Source organism: Carcharhinus amblyrhynchos, unplaced genomic scaffold (genome assembly GCF_965287045.1).
Source record: "Carcharhinus amblyrhynchos unplaced genomic scaffold, sCarAmb.v2.hapA chromosome_328, whole genome shotgun sequence".
Taxonomy (NCBI): Eukaryota; Metazoa; Chordata; class Chondrichthyes; order Carcharhiniformes; family Carcharhinidae; genus Carcharhinus; species Carcharhinus amblyrhynchos.
In genome coordinates, this window is record NW_027650068.1 from 128,361 (window position 1) to 146,953 (window position 18,593).

Below are 18,593 nucleotides of genomic sequence, written 5' to 3' on the forward strand. Positions count from 1 at the left end.
TGCTGATGACACCACCGTTCTGGGCCGGATCTCAAACAATGACGAGACAGAGTACAGGAAACAGATAGAGAATCTGGTGAACTGGTGCGGCAACAATAATCTCTCCCTCAATGTCAACAAAACAAAGAAGATTGTCACCGACTTCAGGGAGTGTATAGGAGAACGTGCCCCTGTCTACATCAATGGGGACAAAGTAGAAATGGTTGAGAGCTTCAGGTTTTTAGGTGTCCAGATCACCAACAACCTGTCCTGGTGCCCCCATGACGACACTATAGTTAAGAAAGCTCATCAATGCCTCTACTTTCTCAGGAGGTTAAGGAAATTTGGCAAGTACTACAACTCTGACCAACTTTTACAGATGCACCATAGAAAGCACTCTTTCTGGTTGTATCACAGCTTGGTACAACACCTGCTCTGCCCAAGACCGCAAGAAACTACAAAGAGTCATGAACGAAGCCCAGTCCATCACTCAAACCAGCCTCCCATCCACTGACTCCGTCTACACTTCCTGCTGCCTCGGCAAAGCGGCCAGCATAATCAAGGACCTCACGCACCCCGGACATTCTTTCTTCCACTGGGAAAAAGATACAAAAGTCTGAGGTCACGTACCAACCAACTCAAAAAAAAGCTTCTTCCCTGCTACTGTCAGACTTTTGAATGGACCTACCTCGCACTGAGTTGATTTTTCTCTCCACCCTAGCTATGACTGTAACACTACATTGGCACTGTCTCACTTCCTTCTTTGTCTGAATAGCGCACAAGAAACAATATATGTGACAATAATAAATCAGTCATTCTGCATTCTCTCCTTTCCTTCTCAATGTGTCAAAGCACGCCGTGCATGGGAAGTAGAGATATTGGTAGGCTGTTTTAATTATAGCATCTGCATTGAGGAACCAGGATAGGTTATTGGTGATCTGGATACCTAGAAACTTGAAGCTCGCAACAATTTCTACTTTGTCCCCATTGACGTAGAGAGAATGTTCTCCTTTACTCTTCCTGAAGTCAATGACTATTCTTCCTTTTGTTGACATTGAGGGAGAGATTATTGTCTTGCATCAGTTCACCAGATTCTCTATCTCATTCCTGTACTGTCTCTCATCATTGTTTGAGATCTGTATAGCGCACAAGAAACAATACTTTCACATTACACTAATACATGTGACAATAATAAATCAAATCCTTCTCTCCTATGTACTCTATGAATGGTTTGTTTTGTCTGTATCGCGCGCAAGAAACAATACTTTTCACTGTATCCGAATACATGTGACAATAATAAATCAAATCAAATCCTTCTCCCCTATGTACACTATCAATGGTGTGCTTTGTCTGTATAGCGCGCAAGAAACAATACTTTTCACTGTATCCCAATACATGTGACAATAATAAATCAAATCAAATCCTTCTCCCCTATGTACTCTATGAATGGTATGCTTTGTCTGTATAGTGTGCAAGAATCAATACTTTTCACTGTATCCCAATACATGTGACAATAATAAATCAAATCCTTCTCCCCTATGTACTCTATGAATGGTTTGTTTTGTCTGTATAGAGCGCAAGAAACAATACTTTTCACCGTATCCCAACACACGTGATAATAATAAATCAAATCAAATCCTTCTCCCCTATGTACTCTATGAATGGTATGCTTTGTCTGTATAACACGCAAGAAACAATACTTTTCACCGTATCCCAGTACATGGGACAATAATAAATCAAGTTAAATATTTCCATTCCACACTTACCTCTATTGCCGGAGAGCTGGGAGGCTTGTCGGCCATAAACTCCTTGATTTTTTTGAACTTCTTTGTTTTCTTGGGCCTGGTTGGCTCCTCTCCGATGCACATCTCTCTGCAGCAGCATAAACAGCACCAGGTTAAAGCTGGCTGTTAGCAGCCACTTTAAGAAGGTCAGACCACCGCACTTTGCTATCCATGTCAGTACACACTGCAGGTCGTAAGGAGGGAGGAGGCTATACCGCCCCTCATGCCTACTCTGCTATTTGACCTGACCTTTTTTTTTATTATTTATACATGGGACATGTGCATCGATGGCTGGCCAGCCTTTATTGCCCACCCCTAGTTGACCTGAGGGCAGTCAACCACATTGCTGTGGTCCTGGAGTCACATGTAGGCCAGACCGGGTAAGGACGGCAGCTTTCCTTCCCTAAAAGGATATCAGTGAACCAGATGGGTTTTTCCGACAACCGGCAATGGTTTCGTGGATCACCAGTGGATTCCCAATTCCAGATTTTTTTTTATTGAATTCCAATTCCTCCATTTGCCGTGGACAGGATTGGAACCCGGGTCCCCAGGACATTCGCCAGCTCTGATGAAGGGTCACCCAGACTCGAGTCGTTGGCTCTATTCCCTCCCCACAGCTGCTGTCAGACCTGCTGAGAGATTTTCCAGCATTTTCCGATTGCAGCATCCGCACTTTTTGCTTTTACCCCGGAACATTCTGGATTAATAGTTTGGCGATAAGGCCGCTCGGCCCTCGCCTCCCGATCTTTTCCCAGCCCATCGTCATTCCCACTCCCCCATTCTGTGTCCAAATACTGCCAATTGTAGTCTGGAGTGTATTCGACGACTCCGCATTCCCGGGTGAGAAATCTCTGAACCCAGCTTCGCATCTCAAATCACCGATTCCTTAACCGGAGATGACACCCCTGTTCTAGACTTAAGTCTCACAACACCAGGTTAAAGTCCAACAGGTTTATTTGTAGCAAATGCCACAAGCTTTCGGAACACGCTGTCCCTTCGTCAAGTGAGTGGGAGTTCTGAACTCCCACTCACTTGACGAAGGAACAGCGTGTTCCGAAAGCTTGTGGCATTTGCTACAAATAAACCCGTTGGACTTTAAGCTGGTGTTGCGAGACTTCTTTCTGTTTTTACCCCAGTCCAACGCCGGCACCTCCACATCTAGACGCTCCGGCCAGCTGTTGAGGAATCTCGTGTAAGATTTTTGCTTCTGTCGATGCAAAGACTTCATTTTAAAGATACTTCTGCCTACGTAACAACTCTGCTAAGCTTCAAAAAAAAACTAACTCGACTACATTTTAAAACTCAGAAGGCATGCTGAGTTAGCTAGGAGTTGACTGCACTTTTGAAGAGTACAATGCAAGCAAAACAGGCTTTTCGTAAGTCAGACAAGTTTCTCACAAACAACATCTGCAAGGCCTGTTTCTCCAAGTTAGAGACAGCACGTGCCAAACAATTTCAATAACAAAGATAACAAGTGATATATATGGTAATTTCAGCTCTGTGTTAGCAGTTCAGCTTTGTTTTGGAGCTCTGTGTGTGATTAGTACTGGCAAAGGCTGGCAAAAAAAGCTGTCTCTCGCCATCTTTTCTCTTTCTTGTTGCTTTTCTAATGATTTAATTTTAAGTTCTGCTCGATAAGTTCATTTCAACATCGTACCAGTGCTGCCCTCGTCTATTCAAAGGAATGAAAGGAACAGCCCTCTTTAAAACTCTTACATGACTGAATAAATAGCCTCACAAGACCAGGTTAAAGTTCAACAGGTTTATTTGGTAGCATGAGCTTTTGGAGCACTGCTCCTTCATAACATAAGAACATAAGAAATAGGAGCAGGAGTAGGCCATCTAGCCCTTCGAGCCTGCCCCGCCATTCAATAAGATCATGGCTGATCTGTCGTGTCTCAGTTCCACATTCCCGCCCTCTCCCCATAACCCTTAATCCCCTCTCCTATCAAAAACCCATCAACCCGCGTCTTAAAAATGTTTAGCGAGGTAGCCTCCACCACTTCAACGGGCAGAGAATTCCAGAGATTCACCACCCTTTGAGTGAAGAAGTTCTTCCTCAACTCCGTTCTAAACCGCACCCCCCCTTTATCTTGAGGCTGTGCCCCCTAGTCCTACTGTCCTTTCTGAGCGGGAAGAGCCTCTCCACCTCTATCCTATCCATCCCATTCATCATCTTATACGTCTCAATGAGATCTCCCCTCATCCTTCTAAACTCTAACGAGTACAAGCCTAGTTTATTCAGCCTCTCCTCATAGCTCAACCCCCTCAACTCCGGCATCAGCCTAGAGGAGGTTTACTAGGCTGATGCTGGAGTTGAGGGGGTTGAGCTATGAGGATCAGGTAATGAGGAGCAGTGCTCGAAAGCTCGTGCTACCAAATAAACCTGATGGACTTTAACCTGGCGTTGTGAGGCTACTTACCGTGCCTACTGCAGTCCAACACTGGCATCTCCAGATCATGACTGAATAACATCACACACCCTTCATCCAAAAGCACCAATAGGTCCGTTCCACTCAGTATCTCTTCATTAGACAGCCAATGCATCCCGGGAAGAAAGATATGATCTAACTCGGGATGTAACTCCAGGAATAATTCCAGTGAACGTTCACTGCATCACTGTGATGTAAATCTTTTAACTAAAACCACAGTATTACAGATGTAGTCACACCAAAGTCCGTGCTTATTCTCCTACTCCAACTCCCTTGTGGAAAGGCCAACATACTATTTGTTTTCCTAATTTCTACATCCTACCCGTTAACTTTGTGATTCACGTACAATGCATCCAAATCTTCTAGATCATCATCTTTGACAATTCCATCACTCAAATCAGCCTCCCATCCATTGACTCTGTCTACACTTCCTGCTGGCAAAGCAGCCCAGCATCATTAAGGACGCCACACATTCTCTCTTCCACCTCCTACCGTCAAGAAAAAGTCTGAGAGCAACTGACTCAAGAGCAGCTCCTTCCCTGCTGCCGTCAGACTTCTGAATGGACCTACCTCTCATTTAGTTGACCTTTCTCTACACCCTAGCTATGACTGTAACACTACATTCTGCACTGTCTCCTTTCCTTCTCTGTGAACGGTATGCTTTGTCCGTATCGCGCGCAAGAAACAATACTTTTCACTGCGTCCCAATACATTTGACAATAATAAATCAAATCAAATCCTTCGCCCCTATGTACTCTATGAATGGTATGCTTTGTCTGTATAGCGCACAAGAAACAATACTTTTCACTCTATCCCAATACATGTGACAATAAATCAAATCCTTCTCTCCTTTCCTTCTCTATGAACAATATGTTTTGTCTGTATACTGTGCAACAATACTTTTCACTGTATCCCAATACGTGACAATAATAAATCAAATTAAAAATATTCTACTTTTCAAATATTCCTACCAAAGTATAAAACCTCATATTTTCCCACATTATCCTTCACCTGTTGCCCACCCACCCCTCTATATTCCTTTGCAACTCTTTGTATCGTCCTTACAGCTTACTTTCCCACCGTCAGCAAACTTGGATGCATTATACATGGTCCCTTCAGCTAAGACACTAACAGGGGTTAGAAATAGCTGAGGCCCCATCATCGTACAGTGTGAAAATGACCCCCTTTGCCTCCATCCATCTTCAATATTAAACCTAGCAGCGAGATAACACGTGGCAATATCACATGCTGCCCACAGATTCACTGTACAAACACACACCAGGTGCCTCGCCCTCACTGACCTGTGATTCCAGTACGCAACCTTGAGCGAGTCGTAATCTGGGATTTCCAGCTCGTCCGCCTCCCAGGTGGCCTGGTCGTAAGACAGATCTCTCCACTTCACCAGGTAGTGGTAGTTTCCCTTCTTGTCGATGCTGCAGGAAGGCGAGAGAGAGAGAGAGAGACAGGTGAGAGGAGTGGGTTGGGCAATGCACATTCACACACGGAGACTGGGAATCACCCAACTGGTTCACATTTCAACAGGATAACTACGAAGAGTGGAGGCCTAGTCTACAAGGAGCGGGCGCCTGAGGTAAGGGCTGGGATCATAACTCTTGCAATGAGGTTGGTTTTGCTTAAAATCGGAAGCAGCATTGATTCCAAAGAGTTGATGGATTTTCAAATCAATATTGGACCTGGTTCATCACATGAAATCTGAATCTACCCTGTCGACTTCATTGCCCCAATCAAGGCATACTCCCATCCATTGACTCTGTCTACACTTCCCGCTGCCTTGGAAAAGCAGCCAGCATAATCAAGGACCCCACGCAGCCCGGACATTCTCTCTTCCACCTTCTTCCGCTGGGAAAAGATACAAAAGTCTGAGGACCTATACCAACCAACTCAAGGGCAGCTTCTTCCCTGCTACCATCAGATTTTTGAATGGACCTACCTTGCATTAAGTTGATCTCTCTCTACACCCTCGTTATGACTGTAACATTACATTCTGCACTCTCTCCTTTCATAGAAACAATAGAAGATAGGAGCAGGAGGGTGCCATTCATCATGATCATGGCTGATCATCCAACTCAACAGTCTGATCCTGCTTTCTCCCCATATCCCTTGATCCCATTCGCTCCAAGTGCTATATCCAGCTGTCTCTTGAATACATTCAATGTTTTGGCATCAGCTACTTCCTGTGGGAATGAATTCCACACCGGGTGAAGAAATGTCTCCTCACCTCTGTCCCTAAATGGTCTACCCCGAATCCTCAGACCTGGTTCTGGACTCCCCCCACCATTGGGAACATCCTCCCTGCATCTACCCTGTCTAGTCCTGTTAGAATTTTATAAGTCTCTATGAGATTCCCCTCTCTGAACTCCAGTGAAAACAATCCTAACCGAGTCAATCTCTCCTTGTACATCAGTCCCCAGGATCAGCCTGGTAAACCTTCGCTGCAGTCCCTCCAGAGCGAGAACATCCTTCCTCAGAAAAGGAGACCAAAACTGCACCCAATACTCTCGGTGTAGCCTCACCAAGGCCCCTGTATCATTGCAACAACACATCCCTGCTCCTGTACTCGAAACCTCTCGCAACAAAGGCCATTTGCCTTCTTTACCGCCTGCTGCACCTGCACGCTTACCTTCAGTGACTGGTGCACCAGAACACCCAGATCCCTCTGCACACTCCCCTCTCCCAATCAGGTAGTAATCTGCCTTCTTGTTTTTGCTTCCAAAGTGAATAACCTCACACTGATCCAAATTATCCCGAATCTGCCATTGATTAGCCCACTCATCCAACCTGTCCAGATCATTCTGAAGGATCTCTGCATCCTTGTCACAATTCACCCTCCACCCAACTTGTTATCACCTGCAAACTTCAAGACGCTACATTCTGTTCTCTCATCCAAATCATTAATGTATATTTTGAATCGCTGGGATCCCAGCACCAATCCCTGTGGCACCCCACTAGTTTCTGCCTGTCAATTTGAAAAGCACCCATTAATTCCTACTCTGTTTCCTCTCTGCCAGCCAGTTTTCCATCCATCTCAATATACTTTCCAATCCCATACGCTTTTATCTTGCACGATAATCTCTTGTACAGGACTCTGTCAAACGCTTTCTGAAAGTCCAAATATACCACATCGACTGGTTCCCCCTTGTCGACTCTACTAGTTACATCTTCAAAGAATTCCAACAGATTTGTTAAACATGATTTCCCCTTCATAAATCCACGCTGTCTGATCCTGCTACTGCTTTCTAAACGCTCCGCTATAAAAATCCTTGATAATGCATTTGAGAATTTTCCCCACTTCCAATGTTAAACTTAATGGTCTACAATTCCCTTTTTTCTCACTACCTCCCTTTTTGAGTATTAGAATGACATACGCTACCCTTCAAACTGTTCCAGAGTCTATAGAATCCTGGAAGATGACCACTAACACATTCACTATTTCTAGAGCCACTTCCTTAAATACTCTGGAATGTAGGTTGTCAGGCCCTGGGTGTGTATCCACCTTCGATCCCATCAATTTTCCCAACACCATTTCTCTACTAATATTGATCTCGCTCAGTTCTTCCCTCTCACAAATTCTTTCATTCTCCAACACTTCTGGCATCTGATTTGGGTACTCTTTTGTGAAGACAGAACCAAAGTATGTATTTCTTTGTCTACGAATGGTATGCTTTGTCTGTATATTGTGCAAGAAACACTACTTTTTGCTGGAACCCAATACATGTGACAATAATAAATCAAATCCTTCTCCCCTATGGACTCTACGAACGGTATGCTTTATCTGTATAGTGCGCAAGAAACAATACTTCTCACTGTATCCCAATACATGTGACAATAATAAATCAAATCAAATCCTTCTCCCCTGTGGACTCTATGAATGGTATGCTTTGTCTGTAAAGCGCACAAGAAACAATACTTTTCGCTGGAACCCAATACATGTGACAATAATAAATCAAATCCTTCTCCCCTATGGACTCTACGAACGGTATGCTTTATCTGTATAGTGCGCAAGAAACAATACTTTTCACTGTATCCCAATACATGTGACAATAATAAATCAAATCCTTCTCCCCTATGTACTCTATGAACAGTATGCTTTGTCTGTATAGCGCGCAAGAAACAATACTTTTCACTGTATCCCAATACATGTGACAATAATAAATCAAATCAAATCCTTCTCCCCTATGTACTCTATGAACAGTATGTCTGTCTGTATAGCGTGCAACAGACAATACTTTTCACTGTATCCCAATACATGTGACAATAATAAATCAAATCAAATCCTTCTCCCCTATGTACTCTATGAACAGTATGTCTGTCTGTATAGCGTGCAACAGACAATACTTTTCACTGTATACTAATACAGTCCAATGATGTACGGGTTAGGTAGACTGGCCACGCTAAATTGCCCCCTGGTGTCAGGGGGACGAGTTGGCCAAATGCGTGGGGTTACAGGGATAGGGATAGGGCCGGGGTGGGATTGTGGTCAGTGCAGACTCAATGCAGAATGGCCTCCTGCTGCACTGTAGGATTCTGTGTGACAATAATTCAATCAAAAAAAAAAGCACAAGGGATCCTACAACAAATTGTTTCCAAATGACAGAAGGGTTCCAGACTATAGAAAACTGACAGAATAATCAAACCGAAAGAAAACCTTTTTTTAGTCGACACGTGATTAGAATTTGGGATTGCACCACCAGATAGAAAAGCTGGATAGGCATTTAAGAGTAGCCTTCAACAGAGAGTTGTATCAATACTGGTGAACATAAATGCAGGGGTATGGTGAGTGAGTGAGGTACTGAACACTGGAGCGCTCTTCAAAAGAGTTGGTTCAGACTCAATGGGCTGCAGGACCTCCTTTTGTATTATTTATCAGTGTCACAAGTCGGCTTACATTAACACCGCAATGAAGTTTCTGTGAAAATCGCCCAGTCGCCACACTCCGGCACCTATTCGGGTAATACTGATGGAGAATTTAGCACGGCCAATGCACCCTAACCAGCATGTCTTTGGACACTAAGGGGCAATTTAGCATGGCCAATCCACCTAACCTACACATCTTTGGACACTAAGGGGCAATTTAGCATGGCCAATCCACCTAACCTACGCATCTTTGGACACTAAGGGGCAATTTAGCATGGCCAATCCACCTAACCTACGCATCTTTGGACACTAAGGGGCAATTTAGCATGGCCAATCCACCTAACCTGCACATTTTTGGACACTAAGGGGCAACTTAGCCAATCCATCTAACTCGCACCTCTTTTATGTGTGGGAGGAAACCCATGCAGATATGGGGAGAATGTGCACAGATAGTCAGGAATCGGCTGCCTAACATTCAGGCCATGCTGCTGCCCAAGAAAACCGGACACCCCAGCAGAATGCACGCCTGAAGGAGGGTGGAGGGACCCGATGTGAGACAAAACGAAATCCAAAAAAACCCCTCCTGGGTATTTGTGATCCCGGGAATCAGTGGATTTGGGTGGGGTTCAATTGGACGTCTCAGGCCTGCTGGTGATAGGTCATTAAGGAGGGTGAAACGGAGCTGGGTTGCAGATGGAATTGGCTGCAGGGCTCGATGGGCCTCCCCACTGCTTGGCGTCCAAACCTGTGCTGCAGTATTCGATGGATGGTCATCCACTCGGGCTTGATGCCGTAGCGGTAAAAGTTCTCGTCCATGGCCGCATACTGAGGGTCCTGCACTTTACGTTTCTCACTCTTGCTGTCGTCGTCCCCGGAGCAGTAATCCAACAGAGGCGGCTCGTCCATGTCGGTTTTCCGCTGGTAATTCCGGAACATCACCGAGTGGTAAATCTCCAGCTGCCGGAAAACAACAGATGGGTGGGTTACTTTGATTGAGTTTTTTTGAAGGGGTAACCAAGAAGGTAGATGAGGGCAGTGCAGTACATGGACTTTAGCAAGGCCTTTGACAAGGTACCACATGGTAAGTTGTTGCATAAAGTTAAATCTCACGGGATCCAGGGTGAGGTATCTAAATGGATGCAAAATTGGCTTCTTGACAGAAGCCAGAGGGTATGTTGTAGAGGGTTGTTTTTCAAACTGGAGGCCTGTGACTAGCGGTGTGCCTCAGGGGTCGGTGCTGGGCCCACTGTTATTTGTCATTTTTATTAATTTGGATGAAAATATAGGAAGCGTGGTTAGTAAGTTTGTAGATGACACCAAGATTGGTGGCATAGTGGACAGTGAAGAATGTTATCTCCGATTGCAAAGGGATCTTGATCAATCGGGCCAGTGGGCTGACGAATGGCAGATGGAGTTTCATTTAGACAAATGCGAGGTGATGCATTTTGGTCGACTGAACCAGGGCAGGACTTACTCAGTTAATGGTAGGGTGCTGGGGAGAGTCACAGAACAAAGAGATCGAGGGGTACAGGTTCGTAGCTCCTTGGAAGTGGAGTCACAGGTGGACAGAGTGGTGAAAAAGGCATTCGGCATGCTTGGTTTCATCGGTCAGAACACTGAATACAGGAGTTGGGACGTCTTGTTGAAGTTGTACAAGACATTGGTGAGGCCACACTTGGAATACTGTGTGCAGTTCTGGTCACCCTATTATAGAAAGGATATTATTAAACTAGAAAGAGTGCAGAAAAGATTTACTAGGATGTTACCAGGACTTGATGGATTGAGTTATAAGGAGAGGCTGGATAGACTGGGACTTTTTTCCTCTGGAGCGTAGAGGGGTGATCTTATGGAGGTCTATAAAATAATGAAGGGCATAGAACAGCTACATAGTCAATATCTTTTTCCAACGATGGGGAGTCTAAAACTAGAGGGCATAGGTTTAAGGTGAGAACGGAGAAATACAAAAGTGTCCAGAGGGACAATTTTTTCACACAGAGGGTGGCGAGTGTCTGGAACGAGCTGCCAGAGGTAGTAGTAGAGACAGGTACAATTTTACCTTTTAAAAAGCATTTAGATAATTACATGGGTATGATAGGTTTCAAGGGATATGGGCCAAATGTGGGCAATTGGGATTAGCTTAGGGGTTTTAAAAAGGAAAGGGCTGCATGGACAAGTTGGGCCGAAGGGCCTTTTTCCCTGCTGTAAACCTCTATGACACACTGTGGACATTTTGTGCGTTGGAGTCCCTGTGAATACTCTCACTCCTCGGATCCCCAACACAGTTAAAGGGAGCTTTACTCTGTATCTAGCCCCGTGCTGTACCTGTCCTGGGAGTGTTTGATGGGGGACAGTGTAGAGGGAGCTTTACTCTGTATCTAGCCCCGTGCTGTACCTGTCCTGGGAGTGTTTGATGGGGGACAGTGTAGAGGGAGCTTTACTCTGTATCTAACCCCGTGCTGTACCTGTCCTGGGAGTGTTTGATGGGGGACTGTGTAGAGGGAGCTTTACTCTGTATCTAACCCCGTGCTGTACCTGTCCTGGGAGTGTTTGATGGGGGACAGTGTAGAAGGAGCTTTACTCTGTATCTAACCCCGTGCTGTACCTGTCCTTGGGAGTATTTGATGGGAACAGTGAAGGAGGAGCAATAACAGAAAATGCTGGATTATCTCAGCAGGTCTGACAGCATCTATGGAGAAAGAATAGAGCCAACATTTCAAGTCTGGATGACCCATTGTCAACTTGAAACACTGGCTGTATTCTCTCTTTACAGATGCTGGGAAACCTGCTGAGATTTTCTAGCATTTTCTACTTTTGCCCCTTCTACACTTCTCCCATCAAACACTCCCAGGACAGGTACAGCACGGGGTTAGATACAGAGTAAAGCTCCCTCTACACTGTCCCCCCATTAAACACTCCCAGGACAGGTACAGCACGGGTTAGATACAGAGTAAAGCTCCCTCTACACTGTCCCCCCATTAAACACTCCCAGGACAGGTACAGCACGGGTTAGATACAGAGTAAAGCTCCCTCTACACTGTCCCCCCATTAAACACTCCCAGGACAGGTACAGCACGGGGTTAGATACAGAGTAAAGCTCCCTCTACACTGTCCCCATCAAACACTCCCAGGACAGGTACAGCACGGGGTTAGATACAGAGTAAAGCTCCCTCTACACTGTCCCCCCCATCAAACACTCCCAGGACAGGTACAGCATGGGGTTAGATACAGAGTAAAGCTCCCTCTGCACACTCCCAGGACAGGTACAGCATGGGGTTAGATACAGAGTAAAGCTCCCTCTACACTGTCCCCCCCATCAAACACTCCCAGGACAGGTACAGCACAGGGTTAGATACAGAGTAAAGCTCCCTCTACACTGTCCTTCCATCAAACACTCCCAGGACAGGTACAGCATGGGGTTAGCTCCTTTAAAAAGTACCTGAATAAGCGTATGGGCCAAGTACTGGTAAATGGTGATGAGGTGGGTAGGTAGGTAGGTCAGATGTTTCTCACCTGTTGGTGCAGACTCAATGGGCACTCACCTGCAGCTCGGTGACCCAGGAACAGTGCCAGTACGACAAACCCGCCCACTTGACAAAGAACTCCCGCTCGGGGCGACCCTGCATGGGTTTCGGTGGGGCATCCTCCGGATTGGCATCAGGCGGTCTGGGCACGGGGACTGGCAGGGGCGGCTCACCCCACCTCCAGTGAAGAATCTTCTGGACTCGACCTTTCAGAGGAGGACACTGGAGGAAGAGCACCAAGATAACACAGGGTTTATCGTCAAGACAGCCGAAAGACTTGCACTTCTGTTGAGCAATTCCCACCACAAGGATGTTCTCAAAGCACGTCGCAGGCAACGAAACCACCTTCGAAGGGTGTCACATTGTAAGGAATGAGGTAACCAATTTGCACACAGTAAGATCCCACAAACAGCAACAGTCAGCGACTGTTCGCCTCGGTGATGCTGAACCGGGGATAAATATCGCTCAGGATGTTGACTGTGATGGTCAAGGATAAACACAGCGAAGACTCAGTGACCTTATAAGTGCCTCCTGGCCTTGAGCCAGCTCTTGGCTTGGGGCGAGAGATTAGTGAGCATCCTCCGGCCACACCACCGCTTCATCCAGGGGCATCAGCTGTGCTAGTTACTCTTCACCCCAGACCAACATCTATTTTACCTGCCCAGGGTCAGCTGGGGACCAGAATCACTGGATGGTGATCAGCAATCCCAATTCTAACAGAATCCTTGAGGTGGAGATGCCAGCGTTGGACTGGGGTGGGACATAATAAGAAGCCTCGCAACACCAGGTTGAAGTCCAACAGGTTTATTTGGAATCGCGAGCTTTCGGAGCACCGCTCCTTCATCCAACGAGTGGTCAGAATCTTGTAATCTTCCTACTCAAGTGGAGGAAGGGCTCGTACATCTGCCGCTATACTGTGACCAGGTTGACCTGAGCTCACTCAACACCAAACAAGGGTAGCACAGTGGTTAGCACTGCTGCCTCTCAGCGCCGGGTTCGATTCCCGGCTTAGGTCACTGTCTGTGGGGAGTCTGCACATTCTCCCCGTGTCTGCCTGGGTTTCCTCTGGGTGCTCCGATTTCCTTCCACAGTCCAAAAGACGTGCTAGTTAGGGTGCATTGGCCATGCTAAATTCTCCCTCAGTGTTATCTGAACAGGCGCCGGAGTGTGGCGACTGGGGGGATTTTCACAGGGGCCTCATTGCAGTGTTAATATAAGCCTACTTGTGACACTAATGAATAAACTTCAAAACACTTTAAACTTTAAATTGGAAAGACTTGGGTAATGACCAAATAAGGTTACTGGACTGAATGGATTTTAACCATATCTTTAGTTTAAAGTTTATTTATTAGTGTCACCAGCAGGTTTACATTAACACTGCAAAGTTACTGTGAAAATCCCCTAGTCGCCACAGTCCAGTGCCTGTTCGGGTAACACCGAGGGAGAATTTAGCACGGCCAATGCACCCTAACCAGCACAACTTTCGGTCTGTGGTGGGAAACCAGAGCACCCAGAGGAAACCCACGCAGACACGGGGAGAATGTGCAAACTCTGCACAGACAGTGACCGAAGCCAAGGATTGAATCCGGGTCCCTACTGCTGTGAGGCAGCAATGCTAATGACTAGGCCACTGTTGGGAGTCACGATGTTGCGATGCCGGCGTTGGACTGGGGGGGGGGGCATAATAAGAAGTCTCACAACACCAGGTTTAAGTCCAACAGGTTTATTTGTAATCACGAGCTTTTGGAGCGCTGAAGGTGAGTGACTCACCTGATGACGGCGACCTGTAAAGACTTGATTACCTGTTAAGACTCGCATTCCGACCATTATCTTGGAATTGATTTTATACACCCTGTTTTTGAACCAAATCCTGCACTCACCTGATGAAGGGGCAGTGCTCCGAAAGCTCGTGCTACCAAATTAAACCTGTTGGACTTTAACCTGGGGTGTTGTGAGACTTGTTAGTGTTGGAGTCAGGCTGGCAAACCCAAACATCATCAGCCTTACACTGGTGCATGAGAACTCCATCAGCCTGAAACCAGCTCCGAGTCGCACAGTTGGAGATCTATCACCATTTCCTTCACCACCACCAGGTCAAAACCCTGGAACCCGCCACCCAACAGCTCCACGGACACACTGATGTGAAACAGGATCGCAGCGGTTCACCAGTACCTCCCCCCACCGAGGGTCGTCCATATCCTAAGAATGCGGAAGTAAGGCTGGGTGAGGAAAGGGACTCACCGTACAGCGGGGACACAGCCACTCGCCGTTGGGGATTTCCGGCAGCGGTGGGTTGAGGCAGTGGATGTGGTAGGAGGACGGACAGCTGTCGCAGCACAGCAGCTCACCACCATCTTTACAGACTCGGCAGTACTCCATGTGATCGTCCTCTTCTTCCCGCTCGCCTCCCAGCTCCACCTCTTCCTCTTCATCCTCCTCCTCCTCCTCTTCCTCCTCTTTCGCCTCCCACTGGATGCCTTCTTTCTCCTGAAATGGGAAGGCAGAACCAGATGTTAACGTGCCAAGCTTTACCTTGTGCGCACTCTATGTAACGCGGACACATAGTGGGAGTGGGCAGGTAGCAGCCGGATTTGGGGCAGGGGTGGGGGAGGTGGTGGTGTTAACTTTTAAAGTTTATTTTTAAAGATTATTTATTAGTTACAATTAAGATTTACATTAACACTGCCATGAAGTTACTGTGAAAATCCCCTAGTCGCCTCACTCTGGCTCTATCCTCAAGCCCCAACTATTTACAATCCATATTAATGTCTTGGATACAGGGATAGAAGGTACTATAGCCAAATTTGCAGACACAAAATAGGTGACATGGTAAGTTGCAATGAGGAAACAGGAAATTTACAAAATGGATATGAGTAGGTTGGGTGAGTGGACCAAAACGTGGCAGATGGAGTTAAACTTGGGTAAGTGTGAGGTTATCTGTTTTCATTGGAAAAACGGAAAGGTGACGTGCTAATGGACAGAAACTTTGGCGTGCAAAGGGATCCGGGTGTCCTCGTGCACGAGTCCCAGAAAGCAGCTACGCAGCTAATGTGGGGGGAACGTTAAGCAAGTTTACAGGTGACACCAAGATTGGTAGGGTGGTTAATGGTGAAGAAGGTCGTACGTTACAGGAAGATGTAGATGGGTTGGTCAGATGGACAGAGCAGTTGGTAGATGGTATTTAACACTGATAAACGCGAGGTGAGACACTTTGGAAGAAGTAACAAAACAGGGGAGTATTTAACGAACGGCAGGACATGAGGATGCTCAGAGGCACAGATGAATCCAACCTTTATTTAAATCAGTGAAAGTGCCCTAGTTGCATCTATTCGGGTAACACCGAGGGAGAATTTAGCACGGGCAACGTACCCAGCCAGCATGTCTGTCGGACTGTGGGAGGAAATTGGAGGAAACCCATGCAGATATGGTGAGAATGTGCCGACACCACACAGTGACCAAAGCCAGGAATTGAACCTGGGTCCCTGGCACTGACAGACAGCAGTGCGAACCACTCTCCACCCTAAACACTCTATTAAATCTGCATAACCTTCTCCAGAGATCAATCCCAGTTTTTCCATGACACTGAGGTTCCTCAGCCCCGAAATCAATCCAGAAAATTTCCTCTGAATGCTCTCCAGGATGTTCACGTTCCAAGTATGGAGCCCAGAATTGGACACAATACATCAGTGCTTCATAAAAGGTTTAGTTTTTATTATTCATGGGTGTCGCTGGCTGGACCAGCATTTATTACCCATCCCCAGTTGCCCTTGGAGGGCAGCTGAGAGTCAACCACATTGGCTGTGGCTCTGGAGTCGCATGTAGACTAGACCGGGCAAGAACGGCAGATTTCCTTCTCTAAAGGCAACCAGATGGGTTTTTCCAACAATGGGTCATCAGTAGATTCTTAATCCCAGATTTTTTTTAAATTGAATTAAAATTCCACCATCTGACGTGGCAGGATTCAAATCCGGGTCCCCCAGAACATTAGCTGAGTTTCTGGATTAATAGTCTAGCGATAATACCACTAGGCCATTGCCTCCAGTTTGCTTCTGTACTCAACTAAAAAACCTTTTATAAAGCCAAAGGATGTCTGTCATTTGTTTTTCTTTTAAATAAATTAGATTTGATTGGATTTGTGATTGTCACATATATTGGGATACAGCGAAAAGTATTGTTTCTTGCCCGCTGTACAGACAAAGCATACCGTTCATAGAGTACATAGGGGAGAAGGATTTGATTTATTATTGTCACATGTTTTGGGACACAGTGAAAAGTACTGTCTCTTGAGCACTGTACAGACAAAGCATACAGTTCATAGAGTGCATAGGAGAGAAGGATATGATTTATTATTGTCACATGTATTGGGATGCAGTGAAAAGTATTGTTTCTTGCGTGCTATACAGACAAAGCATACCATTCATAGAATACATAGAGGAGCAGGATTTGATTTATTATTGTCACATGTATTGGGATGCGATGAAAAGTATTGTTTCTTGAACGCTATACAGATAAAGCATACTGTTCATAGAAAAGGAGGGGATGCAGAATGTAGTGTTACAGTCACAGCTAGGGTGTAGAGAAAGATCAACTTAATGCCTTCTGAACTTGCCTTGCTACCTTCAAAAAAAATTTACAATTTTAAACCTGCCTTTCAAATGTGTTGTTTAATTTCTGTTAATGTCATTTTGTATGGGCTGTGATTTACCCGAAGAACAAGCTCTACTCACACAGTGAGGGCAGCTCCACTTCCCTTCTGGGGCTTTCTCCAGCTCCGGATCCAGGCAGACCAGGTGGTAAGCTCTGGGGCAGGTGTCACACAGGATGATCTCTCCTCCCTGCTGGCAGACCTCACAGTAATCCTGATGATCCGTCTCATAGCCATCAACCTCCTCCTCACCAGCAACTGCAGAGAGAGGAGGCTACGGGTCAGTCCACGTTGACCAGGAGATGACCACACAGGGCAGCAATTTAAACTCAAGGGCATTCAGGACCTGCCTTTCGTGATCTGAGGACATTGCACCCTGCTTTACAATCACCTGAGCACTTCTGGTGTTCTAGCCCCTTTTGTAACGCAAAGTAAAGTTTATTTATTAGTCACAAGTAAGGCTTACACTAACACTGCAATGAAGTTACGATGAAAACGCCCTAGTCGCCACACTCTGGTGTCTGTTTGGGTAACACTGAGGGAGAATTTAGCACGGCCAATGCACTTAACCAGCACGGCTTTCCGACTGTGGGAGGAAACCAGAGCACCAGGAGGAAACCCACGCAGACATGGGGAGAACGCGCAGACTCTGCACAGACAGTGACCAAAGCCGAGAATCGAACCCAGGTCCCTGGGCTGTGAGGCAGCAGTGCTAACCCGCTGTGCCACCATGCCAAGTAGGAAACACGGAACAGGTACACAGCAAGATTCCACAAACAGCACTGATGATAACCAACTGATCTATTTCAGTCACATGCAGGATAAATTCTCACGATCACAGAATCCCTACAGTGCAGAAAGAGGCCATTCAGCCCATCGAGCCTGCACCGACCACAATCCCGCCCAGGTCCTCCTCCTGTAGCCCCACATATTTACCCTGCTAATCCCCCTGACCCTACAGTCAATTTAGCATGGCCAATCCACCTAACCCACATGTCGTTGGAGAGTGGGAAGAAACCAGAGCAAACACACACAGATATAGGGAGAACGTGCAGACTCCACACAGACAGTGACCCAAGCTGGGAATCGAATCCAGGTCCCTGGTGCTGTGAGGCAGTAGTGCTAACCACTGGGCCATCGTATTGGGAAAAAGCCCCTGATTTACATGTGGGCACACTGTTTCCAAGTGAGAACACATCAAAAAGGGACAGCGCAGTGGCTGCCTCATCACCAGGAACCCAGGTTCAATTCCAGCCTTGGGGCACTGTCTGTGTGGAGTTTGCACGTTCTCTCCGTGTCTGCATGGGTTTCCTCCAGCTGCTTCAGCTTCCTCTCAAAAGATGTGCGGGTTAGGTTG

At 46.3% G+C, this 18,593-nt stretch overlaps 1 protein-coding gene across 1 annotated transcript in view; it reads right to left on the reverse strand.

Annotated features, from left to right (window-relative positions):
- The window catches only part of LOC145339107 (ATP-dependent chromatin remodeler CHD3-like), a gene marked incomplete at its 5' end in the record, with an annotated part of 134,410 nt that overhangs the window by 85,346 nt on the left and 30,471 nt on the right, over window positions 1-18,593 (reverse strand). Inside the window, 6 exon segments of the mRNA XM_080183543.1 lie at window positions 1,746-1,851; window positions 5,497-5,628; window positions 9,816-10,027; window positions 12,610-12,813; window positions 14,833-15,078; window positions 17,319-17,494. Coding sequence (XP_080039669.1) covers window positions 1,746-1,851; window positions 5,497-5,628; window positions 9,816-10,027; window positions 12,610-12,813; window positions 14,833-15,078; window positions 17,319-17,494 — 1,076 coding nt within the window.